Below are 19,286 nucleotides of genomic sequence, written 5' to 3' on the forward strand. Positions count from 1 at the left end.
TCACACAGTTTTAGACTGTGAGAGCTAAAAATATCCCCCCAAACAAAACCACACCTGGCAATCCTCTGTGATACAGAGGATGATTTATTTGACTACATGAGCTATTCCCCCCAAAACAAAATTGAGTGTCTCGAACGGTGTCGACTGAGCCGCCCTAATTTAGCGTTTTATAGGCTAATAGTAAAAATATTAATTACTGAAATGACTAATCAAGACCGCGATAGCTAAAACATGCTGTTACCTAGATTATCTGTATTTAAACTGTTTGACAGTCTACAGTGTAAGCTCTATGGATAGATGACTAATCCACCTCTGAGAACGAGCTAGATGAATACATTAACAGCTGATAGCGCATTCAGGGGCGTTAACTGAGCAGAGCGCGAGCAAAATGATCAAATGTGTTTTATTAACTAAACAAATCAGAGACTTGAGCTCATGGCTTTCTGGGCGTCAAGAATATCCCGAACATCGGGACGGAGGTATCGTTTGTAAGCAGCAGAAACCACCGCCCCATAGCTTAAGGGTTAAACCGGAGCGAGTGTCGCCGCCGTAGTTGTTGCACAATGCGAGACGGTGCAGATCCACTTGTCCGTGCGACACTTCTGTTGCGCCGCGCTCCACTTTAGGGCCGTTACATAGTCAACGCGAGCAAGCAACGCGAGCGACGCGAGCTACGCGCTCCTTTTCATAGTACACAAGCGTCACCGGCGATGCGTGAAATGCAATACACCGATCGCGCAGCAGGGGGTAGTAGAGTCTAGAGTCGAGTCACGTAATATTCAGATCAAAATGGCAACTGAAGAGGAGTGCATATTGCTGATTTTACATCGGCGGCAACAAAGGATGTATACGAACAAGCTCGCATAACTTTTCCTCTTCGCCCGCCATTGTATTCAAATCTTCTTCTTCTGTAAACATAATAATATACCTTTTTATGTACATTACTTGCAATGTCGCCCCCACCGACAACGCATAGTATTGCGTGCATCGGCGCGTCGCGTATCAAAAACTAGGATGACACATTTGGCTACGCATCGACGCATAATGGCGGCCGAAGCGTAGCGATGTGTAGCCTTGCGCACGCGTATGCGTACCGATGCGTTGACTATGTAAGGGCCCTTATATTCCTATGGGTGACGTCACGCGACTTTAACGCGCCCGCAAAGCATCCCGGGAAGGCGGCGCTTCATTTGGAAAAATGCTGCGCGTCAAAAAGCTGGCCGATGCCCATCTTTATGCAAATGAATTCCGTTGAACGCGACGCGACTATCCAATAGAAGCAGAGCATATGGAGACGGGGGGAAGTCTCTCGCAGGTCCTCTGTTCTAGACTGGCGCTGGCTCAAAACCACACCCATAGCGGTAAACTTGAGGAACGCCCATCAAAGTACAAATGTGGGGAGGCGTCGCGACACCACGCTACAGTCGTGTCGCAAAAGTGGATCTCTACCGTAACGGTACTGATCCACTTGTCCGTGCGACACTTCAGTCGCGCCGCACTCCACTTTATTCCTATGGGTGACGTCACGCGACTTTAACGCGCCCGCAAAGCATCCCAGGAAGGCGGCGCTTCATTTGAAAAAATGCTGCGCGTCCAAAAGCTGGCCGATGCCCAGCTTTATGCAAATGAATCCGTCAAACGCGAAGCGTCTATCCAATAGAAGTAGAGCATATGGAGACGGGGGGAAGTCTCTCGCAAGTCCTCTGTTCTAGACTGGCCGCTGGCTCAAAACCCCGCCCATAGCGGTAAACACGAGGAACGCCCATCAATGAACAAATGTGGGGAGGCGTCACGACACCACGCTTCAGTCGTGTCGCAAAAGTGGATCAGTAACGTAAGAATGAGCTGTATACGGTCCGAAAAGGCAGTCCGCAGAAGTTAATTCCTATCACAGCAAGCTGTTTGAATCTGCGCTGCATATAGTGGTAAAAGCCAGCGTGAGCAACGTGATCAGTTGCCAATGACAACAGATAACGCACGTAGCCAATATGATCGCATAAGCATTTTTATGAAAACAACTAGTTAGATAAGCCCAAATGCAACACGGATAGCATTAACAAGAAGCATGTTGCCAACACACTGATAGCTTTTAGCAATGAATATTAAAAAGGAACTTAGCTTCGTGAAGATTTTCAGAGATGAATGGAGAATGAATCACGTCGAGTCCTGTGTCAATATTGCAGCAGAAGCGAGCAGCGAGCCAGCAGAAGCGAGCCAGCAGAGCGAGCAGCAAGCATTTAAAGCAAGGTGAATGAGCTTTAAATAGGGCGCCTTGTTTGAGCTTTGGCCATTGAGCAGCGAGGGGAGTTAACCAGCTAATGCAGCTCAGCTGGAGCAGATCAGCTGACGGGACAGTGTCGATAGCAAATAGCATAAGCAGCGGCTTGACTACCTGGCCTGCCAGAACTGACGCTGACGCTCAATTTATGGAAATATCTTTAGTGATTTCATATACAATTATAATTACAATTTCCATATACAAAGTTCTGAATTAACTTTTATTTATCTTGCAGTGTTAAATGCATTAAACGTATATACAAAGCTAATGCTGCACATGCTCGCAGCTCAAAGTTATTGATCAAATTATCAGATTTACACTTGTAAATAAATCAAATTATTGTACTCTTATTCAATAAATCCTGATTTCTTTATGTTGTTCCTTATGTGAGCGAGAGAAACTGAAGTGCATGAGACAGTGCATGGACGTGTGATGAGTGATTTAATTAAGTCAGAACAGGAGACACATCCACTGATAATTACTGATGAACGACGTGCATCTACTTACAATCGACCCGCAGAGCTGCCATATGTCACTGTTTTAACACTACACTTCACCTTGGGACGCATCCACACACACACACACACACACACACACAACACACATATGCACACAACACAAACATTTCTGTAACTAAAACTCAGTTTGACAGAGAACTCGTGCACATCGCTTACACACTCACACCAACCTTACATACGGCATCAATCATGCAAATTCACAAATATTCATGAGAGTTATCTGGATTTCTGCTAGAAATACACCAATATAGAACTTTTTTGCAGACAACTGCATTAAAAATGGTAGCCAAAAGTTTTTATATGCATCTTACTGTACATCAGGCATTACTACAATATAATGAAGTGATAATGGAGGGAGGGAGGGAGTGATAATGGAGGGAGGGAGGGAGTGATAATGGAGGGAGGGAGGAAAGGAAGGAAGGAGGGAAGGAAGTAAGGAAGGAAGGAAGAAAGGAGGGAAGAAAGGAGGGAAGGAGGGAAGGAAGGAGGGAAGAAAGGAAGGAAGGAAGGAAGGAAGGAAGGAGGGAAGAAAGGAAGGAAGGAAGGAAGGAAGGAAGGAAGGAGGGAAGAAAGGAAGGAAGGAAGGAAGGAGGGAAGAAAGGAGGGAAGAAAGGAGGGAAGAAAGGAAGGAAGGAAGGAAGGAAGGAAGGAAGGAAGGAAGGAAGGAAGGAAGGAAGGAAGGAGGGAAGAAAGGAAGGAAGGAAGGAAGGAAGGAAGGAAGGAAGGAAGGAAGGAAGGAAGGAGGGAAGAAAGGAAGGAAGGAAGAAAGGAGGGAAGGAAGGAAGGAAGGAAGGAAGGAGGGAAGAAAGGAGGGAAGAAAGGAGGGAAGAAAGGAGGGAAGGAAGGAAGAAAGGAGGGAAGAAAGGAGGGAAGAAAGGAGGGAAGAAAGGAAGGAAGGAAGGAAGGAGGGAAGAAAGGAGGGAAGAAAGGAGGGAAGAAAGGAGGGAAGGAAGGAAGAAAGGAGGGAAGAAAGGAGGGAAGAAAGGAAGGAAGGAAGGAAGGAAGGAAGGAAGGAAGGAAGGAAGGAAGGAAGGAAGGAAGGAAGGAAGGAAGGAAGGAAGGAAGGAAGGAAGGAAGGAAGGAAGGAAGGAAGGAAGGAAGGAAGGAAGGAAGGAAGGAAGGAAGGAAGGATCCCATATTCAACGTGGGCAACCATGTAATCTTCATAAGGCTTCGTATTTTACCCATCAGAAGAGATGCGCTTCCAGAAAACACACTAATCACAACATCGCACAGCCACCAGAAAAAAACACACCATCATATAGCTGGTGTCAGACAGTGACCTTTAGAGACAATCTGTGTGTGTGTGTGTGTGTGTGTGTGTGTGTGTGTACGTACCATGCTGAGTAAACAGGTCACTGTGGACGATGTCAATCATGCAGTTCAACTTCTGCTTCACCAGACGCCCCAGAGGAACTTTGAGTATAAAATCACTGAACAGCTTGCTGGAGAAGGAAAGACAGACATGGAGGGAGGGTTAACACTGCTTTTAACAGTGCACAACTACAACTTAGTTAACACTAACAGGTGTCTTTGGATGTGTGTGTGTGTTGAACATCCCTCTCTTCTCATCTCCACTTGCTGTTGAAGTGACAGCTCATATCTAAAACATGCTAAGTGCCGTGGGCTATACCTCTCTGTCCTCATCTGAATACACACACACACACACACACACACAAGCCCAGGGCACAACAGGAGAGCAGTGGCTCATTTTGTGGAAAGAACTGGCTCTAGAAGAAAGCAAGATGAGAGCAGTCGATGGCAGATGATGACAGAATTCAGAGATGGCCTCATTCAGCGTTTGTTTGGTCTGTGTGTGGGACCCTCGACCTCTCTGCGGAGCAAACACACTTCTATGACAATGAACTGTGAGCAAACAGTGCAATGCTTACAGTAACACATTGTGAACTAGCCAGGCCTCGAGTCATATTTCTGCCCTGATAGTGAATAGAGCAAAACACATTTCCTGAAGCAGTTTTCCTGAACTGGTCCTTCCATCATTGGTCAGTCAAACAGACAGTCCCAAACATGCTTTTGTTCAGACAAAAAGATTCACAACCTGATGTGAAGTATCAGTGTCAGTGTTTATACTTTTTGGGAGATTTAACATGCAAATGACTTCCTTATTTCTGTCTCTGCACATTAAACTGTGAAAAACAAATAAAAATAGATTTCCTCCTGATTGTTTTGCCCAACAGTTCCTTTAACCCGAAACTATATCAACAGGAATAGAAATATGAAGGAAAGGAAATGGAAAGAGAAAGGTGAATGAGGATAACAGGTGGAAATAAGAGAGAAATACAAAGGGGAAAAGGAAAATGGAAAGACGAGAAAGGGAAAAGAAAAAAAGAAAAGGAAAGGGAATGGGAGTGAGCCAAGAAAACAACACAAGGGAAAGGAAAAAAGGAAAATGAAAAGGATATTGGGAAGGGAAAGGAAAGGAAAGGAAAGGGTAAAGTGTGCCAAGAAAAGGGGAAATAAAACACATGTAAAAGCGGAAACGGAAAAGGAAGAGGGAAAAATTAAAAGCAAAAAAATAAAAAGTATATAAAATAAACAGATATGAAAAGGAAAAAAGGAAATGAAAAGGTTAAGGGGAGGGAAAAGTGAGTCAAGAAAAAGGGAAACAAAAGAGATTAGGAAACGCCAAAAGAAAAAGGGAAAGGAAAGAAAAAAAGAAAGTGAAAAATGATTCAGGAAACCAAGAAATAAAAGAGAAGGAAAAGGAAAAGCTAATGGAAAAGGCCAGGTTTGCTCCGGCAGTGCTGGACGTGCTGAAGAGAACCGCAGGAGACTGAAGAGACACAGGAGGGGTTGAAATCCTCTTAACCCATCCAACACAGAGGAAGAACCATGAGGATTAAAGAACAAGGGATGAAAATAAGGGAAGAACAGAACGAGGCTTTGCAAAGTGAGAGGCCACTTCAGTCAGGACACACATGGGTCTCTAAGCTGAAGCGTTTATCCGGCACATTTGAGACTAACTAGCTGTTAAATACACCATTAAACTAAATGGATTATAATATTTCAGCATTATATTAACCATCAACCATCCTGCTATTTAGCAAATGGCGTCAGCCGTATCAGATGACCACTAGTTAACGAATTATTTGGCTGAAACTAAATGTAACTGCTTTATATGCATATATTTCCATTTATACGGTCACATCTCAGGCTAAATACAACAAGAACACAAAGTACTCTGCGAATCGAACAAGATTCCCGCTGTTACAAAATGTCTTGTGAAAATGTCACGTCTCGGAAAATTGGTTTGGTAAGGAAAGGCCATGGTCAGATAAACCTCAAATAAGCAGCAGCAGGATTAATACCGTCATCTCTCACTGTGTGTGTGTGTGTGTGTGTGTAGTAAATTTAGCCACAGACCCGCCTAACTCCATTATAATGCCACTCAGGGATGAAGGCATTATCCAGACCAACAGACAGGATCGAGTGACCACCACGTCTCCACGGCAACAGGATCACTTAGTGCTGATTGTGTGTGGAATCTAAAGTGTGTGAGCAACACTTGAGCAGCAAAGCAACGCAGTAATGATAATGACATGCGAGCAAAAGATATTAATGATGATCAGATCCACAGAAACTTGTGCGAGGAACACTAAACTCGTGCGGATCAGACTTCAGAACTCCACTCCTCAGACCTGATTTCATGAAGAGCCTCAAGTCACTTAGATGGAGACAGACACATGATGAGAGGAACAGGATGAGATGAAAGGCATGAGGAGAGAGAGACAGGATGAGGATGAACAGGTAGAACTAAAGAGAGAGAGAGAGAGAGAGAGAGAGAGAGAGAGAGAGAGAGATAAGAAGCAGGATGAAGAGAGAAACATGGGGAAAGAGATATGATGAGAACAACAATGTTTTTTTTTGTGTGTGTGTGAGAACATGAAAACAGAAAAAGATGGGATGAGGAGAAAGAGACAAGACAAGGAGAGTGAGGCAGGATGAGCAACAATATTGTTTTATTCCTGTTTAGATTTTTTTATAATTATTTTTAGAGTTTAAACCTCAGAAAGACATGAATTGGAATGTTGATGAGAAATCTGTTTTTTTTTTTAATTAAATTAAATTTAAAAAAGTAACAAAAATAAACAAAAAAATACAATTTAAATCAAATAAACCAAAATAAATAAAATAAAAATAAAGGTAATTCTAAGTCAAAACGCCCAGTAGGATAACACCTACATTTGTGAATTATTTTCCCGATGTGGCTTTGGTGGGATTAAGCTCTTTAATCAGCTTTTATTTCAATGTGTTTCTCGTTCTTTGAAAGCTCTGCTGCAACACACTCACTCTTCACTCTTCCTCATACTCATTTTTTATTACATTTTGCCTGTGTGCATCCCTGAATATATTCAAACACCAAACATGCAGCATTAAAACATGCAACCAATAGGCTATGTGCACAAGCGTAATTTCGAACTTCCGCTATTGTCAGAAGTCGGCATGTCAGTTTCCGGTTTACGGCTGTTCATCCGCATCCGCTATAAACGAACAAGATGAGTGCTGCTGTTGTACGAAAAAAAGAGTTGTTAAACACATCTAAGTTTCTAAGAACTGTATAGGTGGATCTATCATCTAACGCCCGTTTCACACACACCCCGTTTGCAGTGCGTGTTGCGGTGCAGGGGCAACGCGCGCTATAGTGCAGTTTCACATATGATGCGTTTGCAGTGAATAACTGATCCGCGGCTGTACCACAAACACATACTTAATATTTTTATTTAAAATCCAGAAGTTGTGCTGCAACTTTTATTTCAAAAAAAGTTGTCAGGAGATTCGCGCAGAGAGGGCGAGATTCATCATGGCGGCGCGCGCTCACTGAGAGAGCTGTACCAATACTGGCAATATTTTTGAACCGCATACCGGTCACCGCGGGAACATATTACCCTCCTCTACACTGGATAAATTAACAGACTTAGAGAAATACATCGATCACCACTACAACCGCTATACAATGGATACCACTACAACTCAGCAAACTCCGAAACCAACCAAACGAAAGAAGACATCATCTACTGACACCAGCGATTTACAAACTACAGAAATTGAGGTCAGTGTACTCGCATCCATTAACAACAAACTGGATTTACTGGTTACGGTACATGACGAAATAAAAGAACTTCGATCAAGTCTGGAATTTGCATACACACATATTGAGAAGCTAGAACAATCGAATAAATCTCTACAAATTAATGTTGAATCACTCAACAAACAGATGGATACAGTCATAAAAGAAAACAAATTAATGAAAGAAACCATTCTGGACATTCAAACGAGAAGCATGCGCGATAACCTGATATTTTCTGGCATCACTGAAAACTCCCCCGACGATCCCGAAGCAATGATCAGAGACTTCATGAAGACTCAACTCAAACTTCAACCGGACACTGTAAATGAAATAACCTTCCACAGAGTTCACCGTCTCGGAACACGTTCAAATAAATCACCTCGACCGATCATCGCTAAACTGGAACATTACAAACACAAAGAACTCATAAAAAGCAAAGGCAAAGAACTGAAAGGAACCAACTACGGATTAAATGACCAATTTCCACGCGAAATAAACAATCGGCGCAAAATTCTCTACCCCATCATGAAAAAACACAGACAAAACAATAAACGTGCAAATATAATTGTGGACAAACTTTTTATCGATGGACAGCTCTACCATGACTCAAAAATTACTCCATGGCTCTTTTAATACAGTAGCTATAACATCGAACAATTTGTGACTGTCATATTATATATTGATGATGCATCACCCTCTCTCTGTTCTTTAAACGGATACGTGGATCTTAACCCACCGATCCTTATGTTTTTGTTTATTCTGTCTCACTTTGTCACTCTGTACTTGTTTATATGTATACTCTACATTTGTATAGCCTACAGTCTCTTTCCTTTTTTGTTTTTATTACTATTATCATTTTCCATTTCTAGACATTTAATCAACAATCATGCAAACACTTAAAATAGTATCATGGAATGTGCGTGGCTTCCGGACCCAGGCAAAAAGGACTAAAATAATTAACCATCTGATGAAATTAGGGGCCGATATATCTTTTATACAGGAAACACACTTATCAAAATCAGAACTTGGAAATCTAACATTTTTTCAATTTAACAACATAATCTCATCAACATACAATAGTAAACAACGAGGAGTTTCAATATTAATAAATAAAAATATCCCACTAATTCTTAACACGTCTGTTATTGACCCTGAAGGGAGATTTGTCATCATCAATGTATCCATTAACCATATAACATACACACTAGCTAATATTTATGGGCCAAACAATGATGATTCATCCTTCTTTCATAATTTCTTCTCACTACTACCCGATACAAATAATATTATTATTGCTGGAGACTTCAATACTGTTATAAACCCACAAATGGACCGATCAAATTCATCAAATTCTACAAGAACCTGGCAGGCTACTGAAACAATCAAACAATATATGACTAATTTTGGACTTGGCGATAGTTGGAGAATGAATAACCCTTCACTCAGAAAATATAGCTATTTTTCTTCTTTTCACCAGTCCTTTTCCCGAATTGATTTCTCTCTCATCAGTAACTCACTAACCCAACATGTAATAGAAACTTCAATTCATCCAATCATAATCAGCGATCATGCTCCCATCTCCATCTCATTAAATACTCAATCCTCTATTAAACGCCCCAATAGATGGCGCTTTAATACCTCATTACTTCGCGATTCTGACTTCGACAGTTTTATTAAGAAAGAGTGGGCTTTCTTCCTGGAAATGAATGACTCTCCTGGGATTTCACCATCATTATTATGGGAAACAGGCAAAGCAGTAATTACAGGAAAAATAATATCATATTCATCATACAGGAAAAAACAACAACAACAACTGGAAAAAAACTTAGAACAAAGAATTAAACTCCTCACAGATACCTACTCTACCAGCCCTAGTGAACAAATACAATGCGAACTAAACCGTCTTAAAGCTGAACTCGATAGCATCATTAACCAAAAAACACAATTTATTATCCAACAACTCAAATACAAACAATACCAATATTGTAACAAAATGGGTAAATATTTAGCAAATCAACTAAAGCGTAAACAAGAAAAAGCAATTATTCCATCCATATACGATGATTCAGATAAAATAACCCAGAACCCACAAGAAATTAATAATGTATTCCGAACTTTCTACCAAAAATTATATTCTTCTGATCGCAATCCAGATGAAGTAGAAATAGAACATTTTCTAAAAGAATTAAAGCTACCATCAATGTCAAAAGAACAGGCAAATGCATTAGATACACCTCTCACTCATGCTGAACTCCATAAAGCATTAGACCAAATGCCAAATAACAAATCACCCGGACCTGATGGACTACCAGCTGAATTCTATAGACACTTCTGGCCAATTCTATCTCCTTTATTTATCAAAGTTATTAAAGAAATTAAAACTACTTCGACAATACCAGCACACATGAATACGGCGGTTATGACACTTTTGCTAAAACCAAACAAAGATCCAATGCACCCCTCTAGTTACCGCCCTCTTTCATTAATAAACACAGATTTAAAAATCATTACCAAAGCATTAGCTACTAGAATAGAAACAGTTATCCCGATGTTAATTCACCATGATCAAACAGGTTTTATTAAACACAGGAATGCTTCGGATAATATGCGTAGATTATTCAACCTAATTAACCTTGCACAACAAAATCACACTAAAACTATAATTGTATCACTTGATGCCGAAAAAGCATTTGACAAAGTTAACTGGACATTTCTTTTTAACACTCTACATAGATTTGGCTTTGGAGAGTCATTCATCCACTGGATTAAAATACTATATACTTCACCTAGGGCCACAATAACAACAAATGGGATCACATCACAAAATTTCACACTTCACAGAGGGACCAGACAAGGATGCCCACTTTCTCCTTCTTTATTTGCCCTGTTTATAGAACCACTTGCAGCAGCAATACGACAAAATGATAATATCAAAGGAATACAAAACGTCAATACACAACATAAGATCTGTCTTTATGCAGATGATCTATTGTTATGTTTACAAAACCCTTATAAGTCATTGAAAGAAACCTTTAAAATTATTAATATTTTTTCAAAACTTTCTGATTATACAATAAACTGGAATAAATCAACAATATTACCCCTTTCTGAGGGCGCCTGGGATTCCACAGCTCATGATTCTTCTCTTCCACTCCACATTGGCAACATTACATACTTGGGTATCAACATTTCCTCCAGACTGTCAGAGTTGTTTAATCTTAACTATACCCCACTTTTAAAAAAAATTGGAGATGACTTAAAACGCTGGACTAACCTACCACTATCACTTATCGGTCGCATTGCTACAGTTAAAATGAAAACTTTACCACAAGTCAACTATCTGTTCTCAATCCTTCCAACAACACCCACTAATAAATGGTTCAAATCACTGGATTCATTAACCTCTCACTTCTATTGGAAAAATAAAACACCTAAAATATCACTGGAAAAATTACAAAAGACAAAATCACACGGCGGCCTAGAATCTCCAAATTTTCAATATTACTTTTTAGCAAACCAGCTACAATATTTATATAAATGGATTCATAAAAATAATCATAATAATTCATGGATGGAATTAGAACAAAACCATTGCAAAGATACTTCAATTTCAGACCTTGCCTTTCTACCAAAATCAATTAAGAAAATGCTCTATTTTAATAATATTACAATTGCATCAACACTGACAGCCTGGTGGCAAGTAAACAAAATGAATAATTCACCATTAACATCATGTAGATACACCCCCATTTGGTTCAACCCTGATTTTCAATTATGCAATAAACCGATCAATTTTCCATCTTGGAAACAAAAAGGAATCACTCATCTCCATCACTTATTTGAAAACAACCAATTCGTATCATTTAAAATACTAGTCCAGAGGTACGGTCTTGGGGGAGAACAGTTTCTACAATATCAACAAATTAAATCCATAGTTAAAACCAAGATCAACATAATTAATAACCCACTTCATCCCTCTCAGTTAATGGAAGATATAATGAAAATCACTAATACCAACAAACTAATATCCAAACTACATAAACTTATATTAAATAATGATACTGCAATTATAATACCCATGAATAAATGGGAAAAAGATTTAGCCTTCTCCCCCAACACCGACCTCTGGAAGGAAATCTGTAGCAACACATTTTCAATGACTAATAACACTAACCTCCAGCTCATACAGTTCAAGATCATTCACAGGATTCACATCACCGAAAGAAAGATGTTTGTAATGGGCCTGAGGGACACAGACATTTGTTCACAATGCACACTGGGGAGCACAGATGACTATTTTCATGCCCTATGGACCTGTCAATCAGTTCATTCATTTTGGATATCAGTGACCACAAAACTCTCCGTTATCATGGGTTGTGGAATCCCTCCATCCCCGTCACTCTGTTTACTTAATAACTGCATGGAAGTTGTTAATCTCCCAATCAAATACAAAAACCCCCTCCTCATCTCTCTAACTATCGCCAAGAAAGTAATTTTGCAAAACTGGAAGTCCAAGAACTGTATACATATCAATCACTGGACAAATCTTCTAATAGAGTACATCACATTAGAAAAAATAACATACACTAACAAGAATATTATATCTACATTTCTTGATATCTGGAAACCATTCCTAACTTATCTTCATATAAATCAATAACCTGGAACCGGACCAACGCATTCTCCAAACTACACGTTTATAGACAAATAATGAATAATCTCTGAGTATCACTGTACAAGTACTATAATTATTCAGTATAGATGTCCTTTATATATATATATATATAATATATATATGTAGGTACATGTATCTATTTGTATGTATGTATGTGTATGTATATTTGTATATATGTGTAGATGTATGCATGCGTGTGTATATGTATGTGTGTGTGTATGTATGTATACCTGTATATGTTCGATAAGTTGTACTTTTATTTTATTTCTGCATACTATTGCTATTTTTATTTTTATTAAAGATGGTGGTAGTAGGGATGATGATATTGACATTATTATTATTATTATTATAGAATGATTAGTCTTCCCTTCCTCCCTCGTTCTATATAAATGACAATTCAGAAAATATTACGTATAAATATGTATAAAATTTTGTTCAAAACATAAATGGTCTGGGTCGGGCGTCTGTTCTAGGTGCTGGTGGTGGGTACAACTGGCATATCCTGTTGGCATAATCATTACAGACTTAGTGATTGGACTGACTGGCCCCTCCCTTTCACTGCCTCTGGCCAGATCCCTCCCTCATGTTAAAGAATAATATTGATTTGATACCTGGGTTGGATGTGGTGTCTCTGGCTGGGGAGCTAACCAGTGCACACCTTGCTCAAAGCCATGAAAAAAAAAAAAAAAAAGAAAAAAAAAAAAAAAAAAAAAAAAGAAAAAAAAGGGGGCAAGAGGGCCAACCACCCATAACATTTGGTTATGTCAGGTCACAAACAAACTAAGGGAGCTTGGTTTGGAGGTGCCTGTTATGGTGCCCCGGCGCACTTTTTAGAGGAAACCTCAATGGAGCCTTAAAACATAACTACGGGGGTTGGGTGTCGCTGGCGGCGGTGAGGGGGAATCGGATTATTGAATAGAGGAGAGGTGTCGGTGTTTGTGTGGGTAGGGGGGTGGGGATGTCTGTTGGTTGTGCTCACTGGCAGCTGTGGATCAGCCCCCTGACCTAGAGTTTAGAGCAGGTACGGTGACATCTTTTTGACTGACCTAAATGTATTGTTATTAGTACTATTGTTACTATTATTATAGATTTCTAGAGCTAATGCTCCTATTATTGTCATGAATTATCATTATAAATATTATCATTGATACTATCACCACTAATATTAATATATTGCTGTTGTTGTTGTGATTGTTGGGATAATTAATACTTCACTAAAACTATACTGATACCACCGGACTGTCCCTATCCATACTTGCATCACAGAAAGGATCTCATGTCCCTACATACACCACTTTATCGATGACTGTACTGGGCTGTTTTGTATTTTGTTGTTTTTGTTTTGTTTTTGTGCTTTTTCTCTCTTATGTATTGTATATGTGTCTCACTACCTTGTATGTATTATTCCTTTGTTAATTTGCAATAAAAAAAAAAAAAAAAAAAAAAAAAAAAAAAAAAGTTGTCAGCATTGCGATTCTCTTTGTACACACTCTTTAATGGATGTATGCACGTTTAAACACAATTTAAACAACGCAAGTTAGGGCTATTATTCCATGCATTACTTATATTAAGTTGCTCAAGCAAGTGGTCAAATTTACTATATTAAAATGGCAAATATTTTAAATTAAAACTTAAAATTGGCAAAAACAGCCGACTCACATGCCTTTTCTTTTGCATTTAAATTGTAATAGCCTACAATAGATCTTGTATGTCACAAAGAACTTGTTTTTCCACCTCCACGAATGAGACGAGTGTTGTTCATTATGTCGCCTTAATTGTAGTTTTCCTTGATTTACCCCGGTTTTCACAGTCTTCAGATGACTGTGAAAAATAGTAGTACCGGTATATTAAATGTATTTATGGTGAGATTACTACATTTTATTTAATGAAACGCATTTATGGTGAGATTACTACATTTTATTTAATGAAACGCATTTATGGTGAGATTACTACATTTTATTTAATGAAACGCATTTATGGTGAAATTACTACATTTTCAGGTCAATCTTTGTGCATTTTGACCACGAAACATGCGGTGTCACTTTAATGCAGCACAGCAGAAATAGATTCGGTGCAGAAACGATCGCTGCACTGCTGTTATACGTGCCGCATCTGAAACGGTGTGAAAAGTGAAAGCCCTAACCTGTTAACATGGTGCGTTAGGAGCACTGCTGTGTGCCACTTTGCTCTGCTTCAAGTCGCTAACAGCCATTTGAGCTTCCACCGCTTCCCGAAAAACACCAACCTTCGTGCGCAGTGGCTGCACAAAATAGACATTTTGGGCGACTCGAAAAAAAAAAACAAAAAAGTAAGTATGTTTTGTGGTACAGCCGCGGATCAGTTATTCACTGCAAACGCATCATATGTGAAACTGCACTATAGCGCGCGTTGCTCCTGCACCACAACACGCACTGCAAACGGGGTGTGTGTGAAACGGGCGTTAGATGATGGATCCACCTACAGTTCTTAGAAACTTAGATGTGTTTAACAACTCTTTTTTTCATACAACAGCAGCACTTGTTCGTTTATAGCGGTTGCGGATGAACAGCCGTAAACCGGAAACTGACATGCCGACTTCTGACAATAGCGGAAGTTCGAAATTACGCTTGTGCACATAGCCTATTAAAGTCTATCTCCTATAAAGATATTTGCTAAACACTACCTGAAGACACAAGCGTGATAAACTCACCTGAGCTCCTTTGGATCAAAGACCAGTTTCAGATCGTTGACGATAGTTGGGACGTATTTCAGTGCAGCGCCCTAGAAATTCACACAAACAAGGATCTATTAGTATAATCAATGATCTAAAAATGACATTAAACACATTAAATAAAGAGGAAAATCATGGTTAGACAGAATAAAAGGTTTAAAAAAAAATGTAGTGGATTGTGTTATTTCTGATAAATATGTGCTGTGACATCACATTGTTTAAATAATTATATGAAGGAGTCAAGACCCTTATTTAATGATTATGAGTGAGACTGGCGGCTGTGATTTTCATCAGTCTATTTCTGCTCAGAGCAAACCCAGCTGTGATGAACGGCCCGAGTGAGAGAGCTGTCAATGCAAGACGGACCGCATGCAGAGAAGATGGTTACGACACACAAATACTCCAATACTCTCCAACAGCCCGGTCAATAACCAGAGCACAGATGATCAGTGAACCAAGAACACGTGTGTTTCCTTCTCCTACCAGCTAACACTAGTGCCAAACCGTTCATCTAGATATCAGTCACCAACAGCTACACAATGCGAAATACAACATCTGTAAAATACATTAATAAACAAAAATGAATTAAAAAAAGAAACAAATAAAAAATTACTAACTAAAGTTTTAGAATGTGAATTGCAATGTCTGTAAAAAAAAAAAAAAAAAAAGCTAAATAAATTAAAACAAAATAATGCATCTAAATTAAAGCTGCAAGCAGCATTTAGCGGGGTTCAAGCACATAAGGCAATATAGTGAGTTTTCGTTTAGGAATTATAGGCTTTTGAGTGTTTTTTGCCATACCCATTTTCTAAATGATCCTGTTATAGCTACCCAAAGGGTACAGTTACATTTTTTTTTTACAATTTATTGATCTAAAGAGTTCAGAGAATTGTACTGCACTGGTTTGGTTCTGATCGGGCAAAAAACCTCGGACTAGTTAGCAAAAATAAATTTTGGACAAAATCCAAGATGGCAGAAATCGGAAATATACGTTTTGTCCGTCTTGAGCCAGGGATCACAGTGATGTACGGCACTTGAGTCTAGGACAAAGCGTCTAGGAGTTATGAGCAATTTCGTACTTTTGCTTACTGTAGCGCCACCTATTGGCCAGTCGGGCTCATACTTTGATAGGTTTTCCCCAAACTGAAGACTACCTTCCGGCCAACTTTCAAGGCTCTAGCACTTACGGTTTGGTCTGCACGATGCGTTTTAGAGGAAAAGAAAAATAATAAAAATCCTAACAATTACAATAGGTTTTCAGCACTTCGTACTTGAACCCCTAATAAAGAAAACAAGAATGAAAATAGAATGTGCAATAAAATGTCTGTAAAAAAACAAAAATTAATGAATAATAAATAAAATATATGTAAATAAACAAACAAATGACCAACTAGAATGTGAAATACTGTACAATAGTATTATAAACCAATCAGATTTTAGGGTTGGGTTTCGAGCTGGAGCCTCAACAACTGTCTGGTTTGTATGGGTAGTTTCAGTTTTCTTGGACAGGGTTTGACAGGAATCTTTTTACAGGACCAAAAAAACGTCCTGTTTGGTAACAATCAACATGGGAAAGCTTTAAACCTTGTTAAAGAAAAGAAAACTCACAGCTTCTTTCTAAAGCGGGCCACTGCTATTCAGCTGATAAATGTCGGATTTTATTTAGACACACTTGAAACCGTGGTCCTGAGAGTGTACAGATCTAGATATAAAACGGCTCCTTCCTGTTTGATCATCATTGTGTCAAATTTTGACATACTTTGAGATCATTTAAAAGAAAAAAAGAAGGCTTCTGAAAGAACTCTGAACATTTGAGTCAACAGAGGCCGTGATGGATGGGATATGAAGTTTCTCAATTGATAAATATTCTCTTCCCAGCAGCCCACAGCTTATGATTCAACCCGGGAGTCTGCTGAGAAATGAGGTCTTGGAGTTCAAGTGTTTACATCTGAGGTTGTAACTTGTATTTTTGAATTGATGTGTTTTTCAAATTGTAACACCAGTCAGATCAAGAGTTTTACAGCAATGAAATCACAGATAGTCTGGCACTGGCTGAAAGTTATTGCACCGGCCGAACACATTTTAAGAAGCTGGAGAGTCTGGATCACCGATACTTTCACAAGACTGGATATGCAATGTAAGGAAATAAAACGCCTGGACTATAACCATAACTGACAAGTATATTTATGTTATGGATAAGAACTTATAAGACGGATAAAGAAAAAAAAAACAATAGTAAAAATAAAAAATAATAATTGAAAAAATAAAGTACATTATTTATGGAAATCAGTCCAAAAAACGATTTTTTGTAAAATGTCTAAATCATTTTACACATAATATTAAATCATCTTACATAGAATTAGAAACAATAGATGATAAAAATGTTGTAGGCCCACATATAGTTCGTCCCATATAGCCCTACTTGCATACATATACTGTACATAAATATACATGCATAGTTTGGTGTGAGTTTGTGGCAGGGCTATTCTGGCTCATTGTGTGTGTGTGTGTGTGTGTGTGTGTGTGTGTGTGTGTGTGTGTGTGTATATATATGCGTGTGTGTATATATATGCGTGTGTATGTGTGTATGTATATATATATATATATATATATATATATATAAATAATCAGTGAAATGCAATGTCTATAATAAATAAAATATAAATAATAAATCAGCTGAAATCATTTTGTGTGTGTGTGAGTTTGGGGCAAGGCTATCTGTTTAAACGACCAATAGCAGGCTAGGGGAGCGTTTGGGAAATAACACTAGAGGCTAACAGTTTGTTAACAACAGAGGTCAACAAATGACACACCTCACCTTAATTTCCCTCTAAAACAACAGAAAACAAACAGAAAAAAACTAACTCAGCATGTGCAGTAAAAACTGACTTACACAAGCTCAAACTGTTGGACTGTTTGAAAATAAGTGTGAGCCCATGTGAACACAATGTACATCAAGTTGCCGAGCCATTTCACTCACGCCGTCTCTTGCAACAAAGCTAGCGGAGAGGAAAGCACATTCCTTCCCTTGCCGTTTCACAAGTGCGTCTTACCAACATCAATTTTTAACTTTCTGACAAAACCACTAAGATCTGGGCCACCGGCACACCTGCATCACTCCAGGCTGACTCACGACCCATCCAGAGGGCCTGATCCATAGTGACGGCCGCAGAGAGTGTGTGTGTGTTAGACCTGAGGTGTGTTAATACAAAAAGGAAGTGACAGGAAAGGTCAAGGACAAAAAAAAACTGCACACAAATGGAGGAGGAGGAGTGGAGAAACAGATGGAAGGAGAGGAGCAGAGATAGAGTACCTTGAGGAGAAGCTAAAGAGGGCGAACCCAGAGCCACAGTGGACAGAGGAGGAGGTCAGGTGACGAGAGACACACACACACAAACACACACTTCAACAGATGAAAGACACAAACATCAATATTTATGTCCTCCAGAAGAAACAGACCAGCTTTCTGGGAGGACGTCCTGTTACGTTGTTCCTGTATGACTTTCCTTCTTCCATGGTTGATTTTGATCAGTAAGATTTTTAAGTCTTCTGCTCATGAAGGCTGCATTTATTTGATCATAAAAACAGTAACATTGTGTAATACTGTTATAACTTAATATAACTGTTTTCTATGAGAATATATTTTAAAATGTAATGTATTCCTGTGCTTTTGATTTCCTGTGTCACATGATCCTTCAGATCTAATATGATTCTATAATATAACAATATGCTGATTTGCTGCTCAAGAAACATTTCTTATTATAATCAATGTTGAAAACAGTGGTGCTGCTTCATATTTTTGTGGAAACCGTGATAATTTCAGGATTATCCTGATGAAAATAAAGTTTAAAAGCAACAGCATTTATTTGAAATAAATATTTTGTAACATTAAATTGATCAAAAGTTGAAGTGAATACATTTATAATGTAATTAATAGTATTGATTTCTTTCATAGTATAAAGTATAAAGACATGTCAGATAGATACAATGAGTCATTTTTAGGAAGAACTAGACAC

The 19,286-nt window shown here is 38.9% G+C and overlaps 1 protein-coding gene across 3 annotated transcripts in view; it reads right to left on the bottom strand.

Moving 5' to 3' along the window:
- The window catches only part of dock1 (dedicator of cytokinesis 1), a 283,215-nt gene that overhangs the window by 44,812 nt on the left and 219,117 nt on the right, over window positions 1-19,286 (bottom strand). For all 3 annotated transcript variants that reach the window (XM_056270649.1, XM_056270648.1, XM_056270650.1), the window contains 2 exons: window positions 15,250-15,320; window positions 4,135-4,241 (listed from right to left, as the gene is read on the bottom strand). In XM_056270649.1, coding sequence (XP_056126624.1) covers window positions 4,135-4,241; window positions 15,250-15,320 — 178 coding nt within the window. The remainder of the gene's footprint in view (window positions 1-4,134; window positions 4,242-15,249; window positions 15,321-19,286) is intronic.

Source organism: Rhinichthys klamathensis, unplaced genomic scaffold, assembly GCF_029890125.1.
Source record: "Rhinichthys klamathensis goyatoka isolate OS25496 unplaced genomic scaffold, OSU_Roscu_1.1 h1tg000304l_1, whole genome shotgun sequence".
NCBI lineage: Eukaryota > Metazoa > Chordata > Actinopteri > Cypriniformes > Leuciscidae > Rhinichthys > Rhinichthys klamathensis.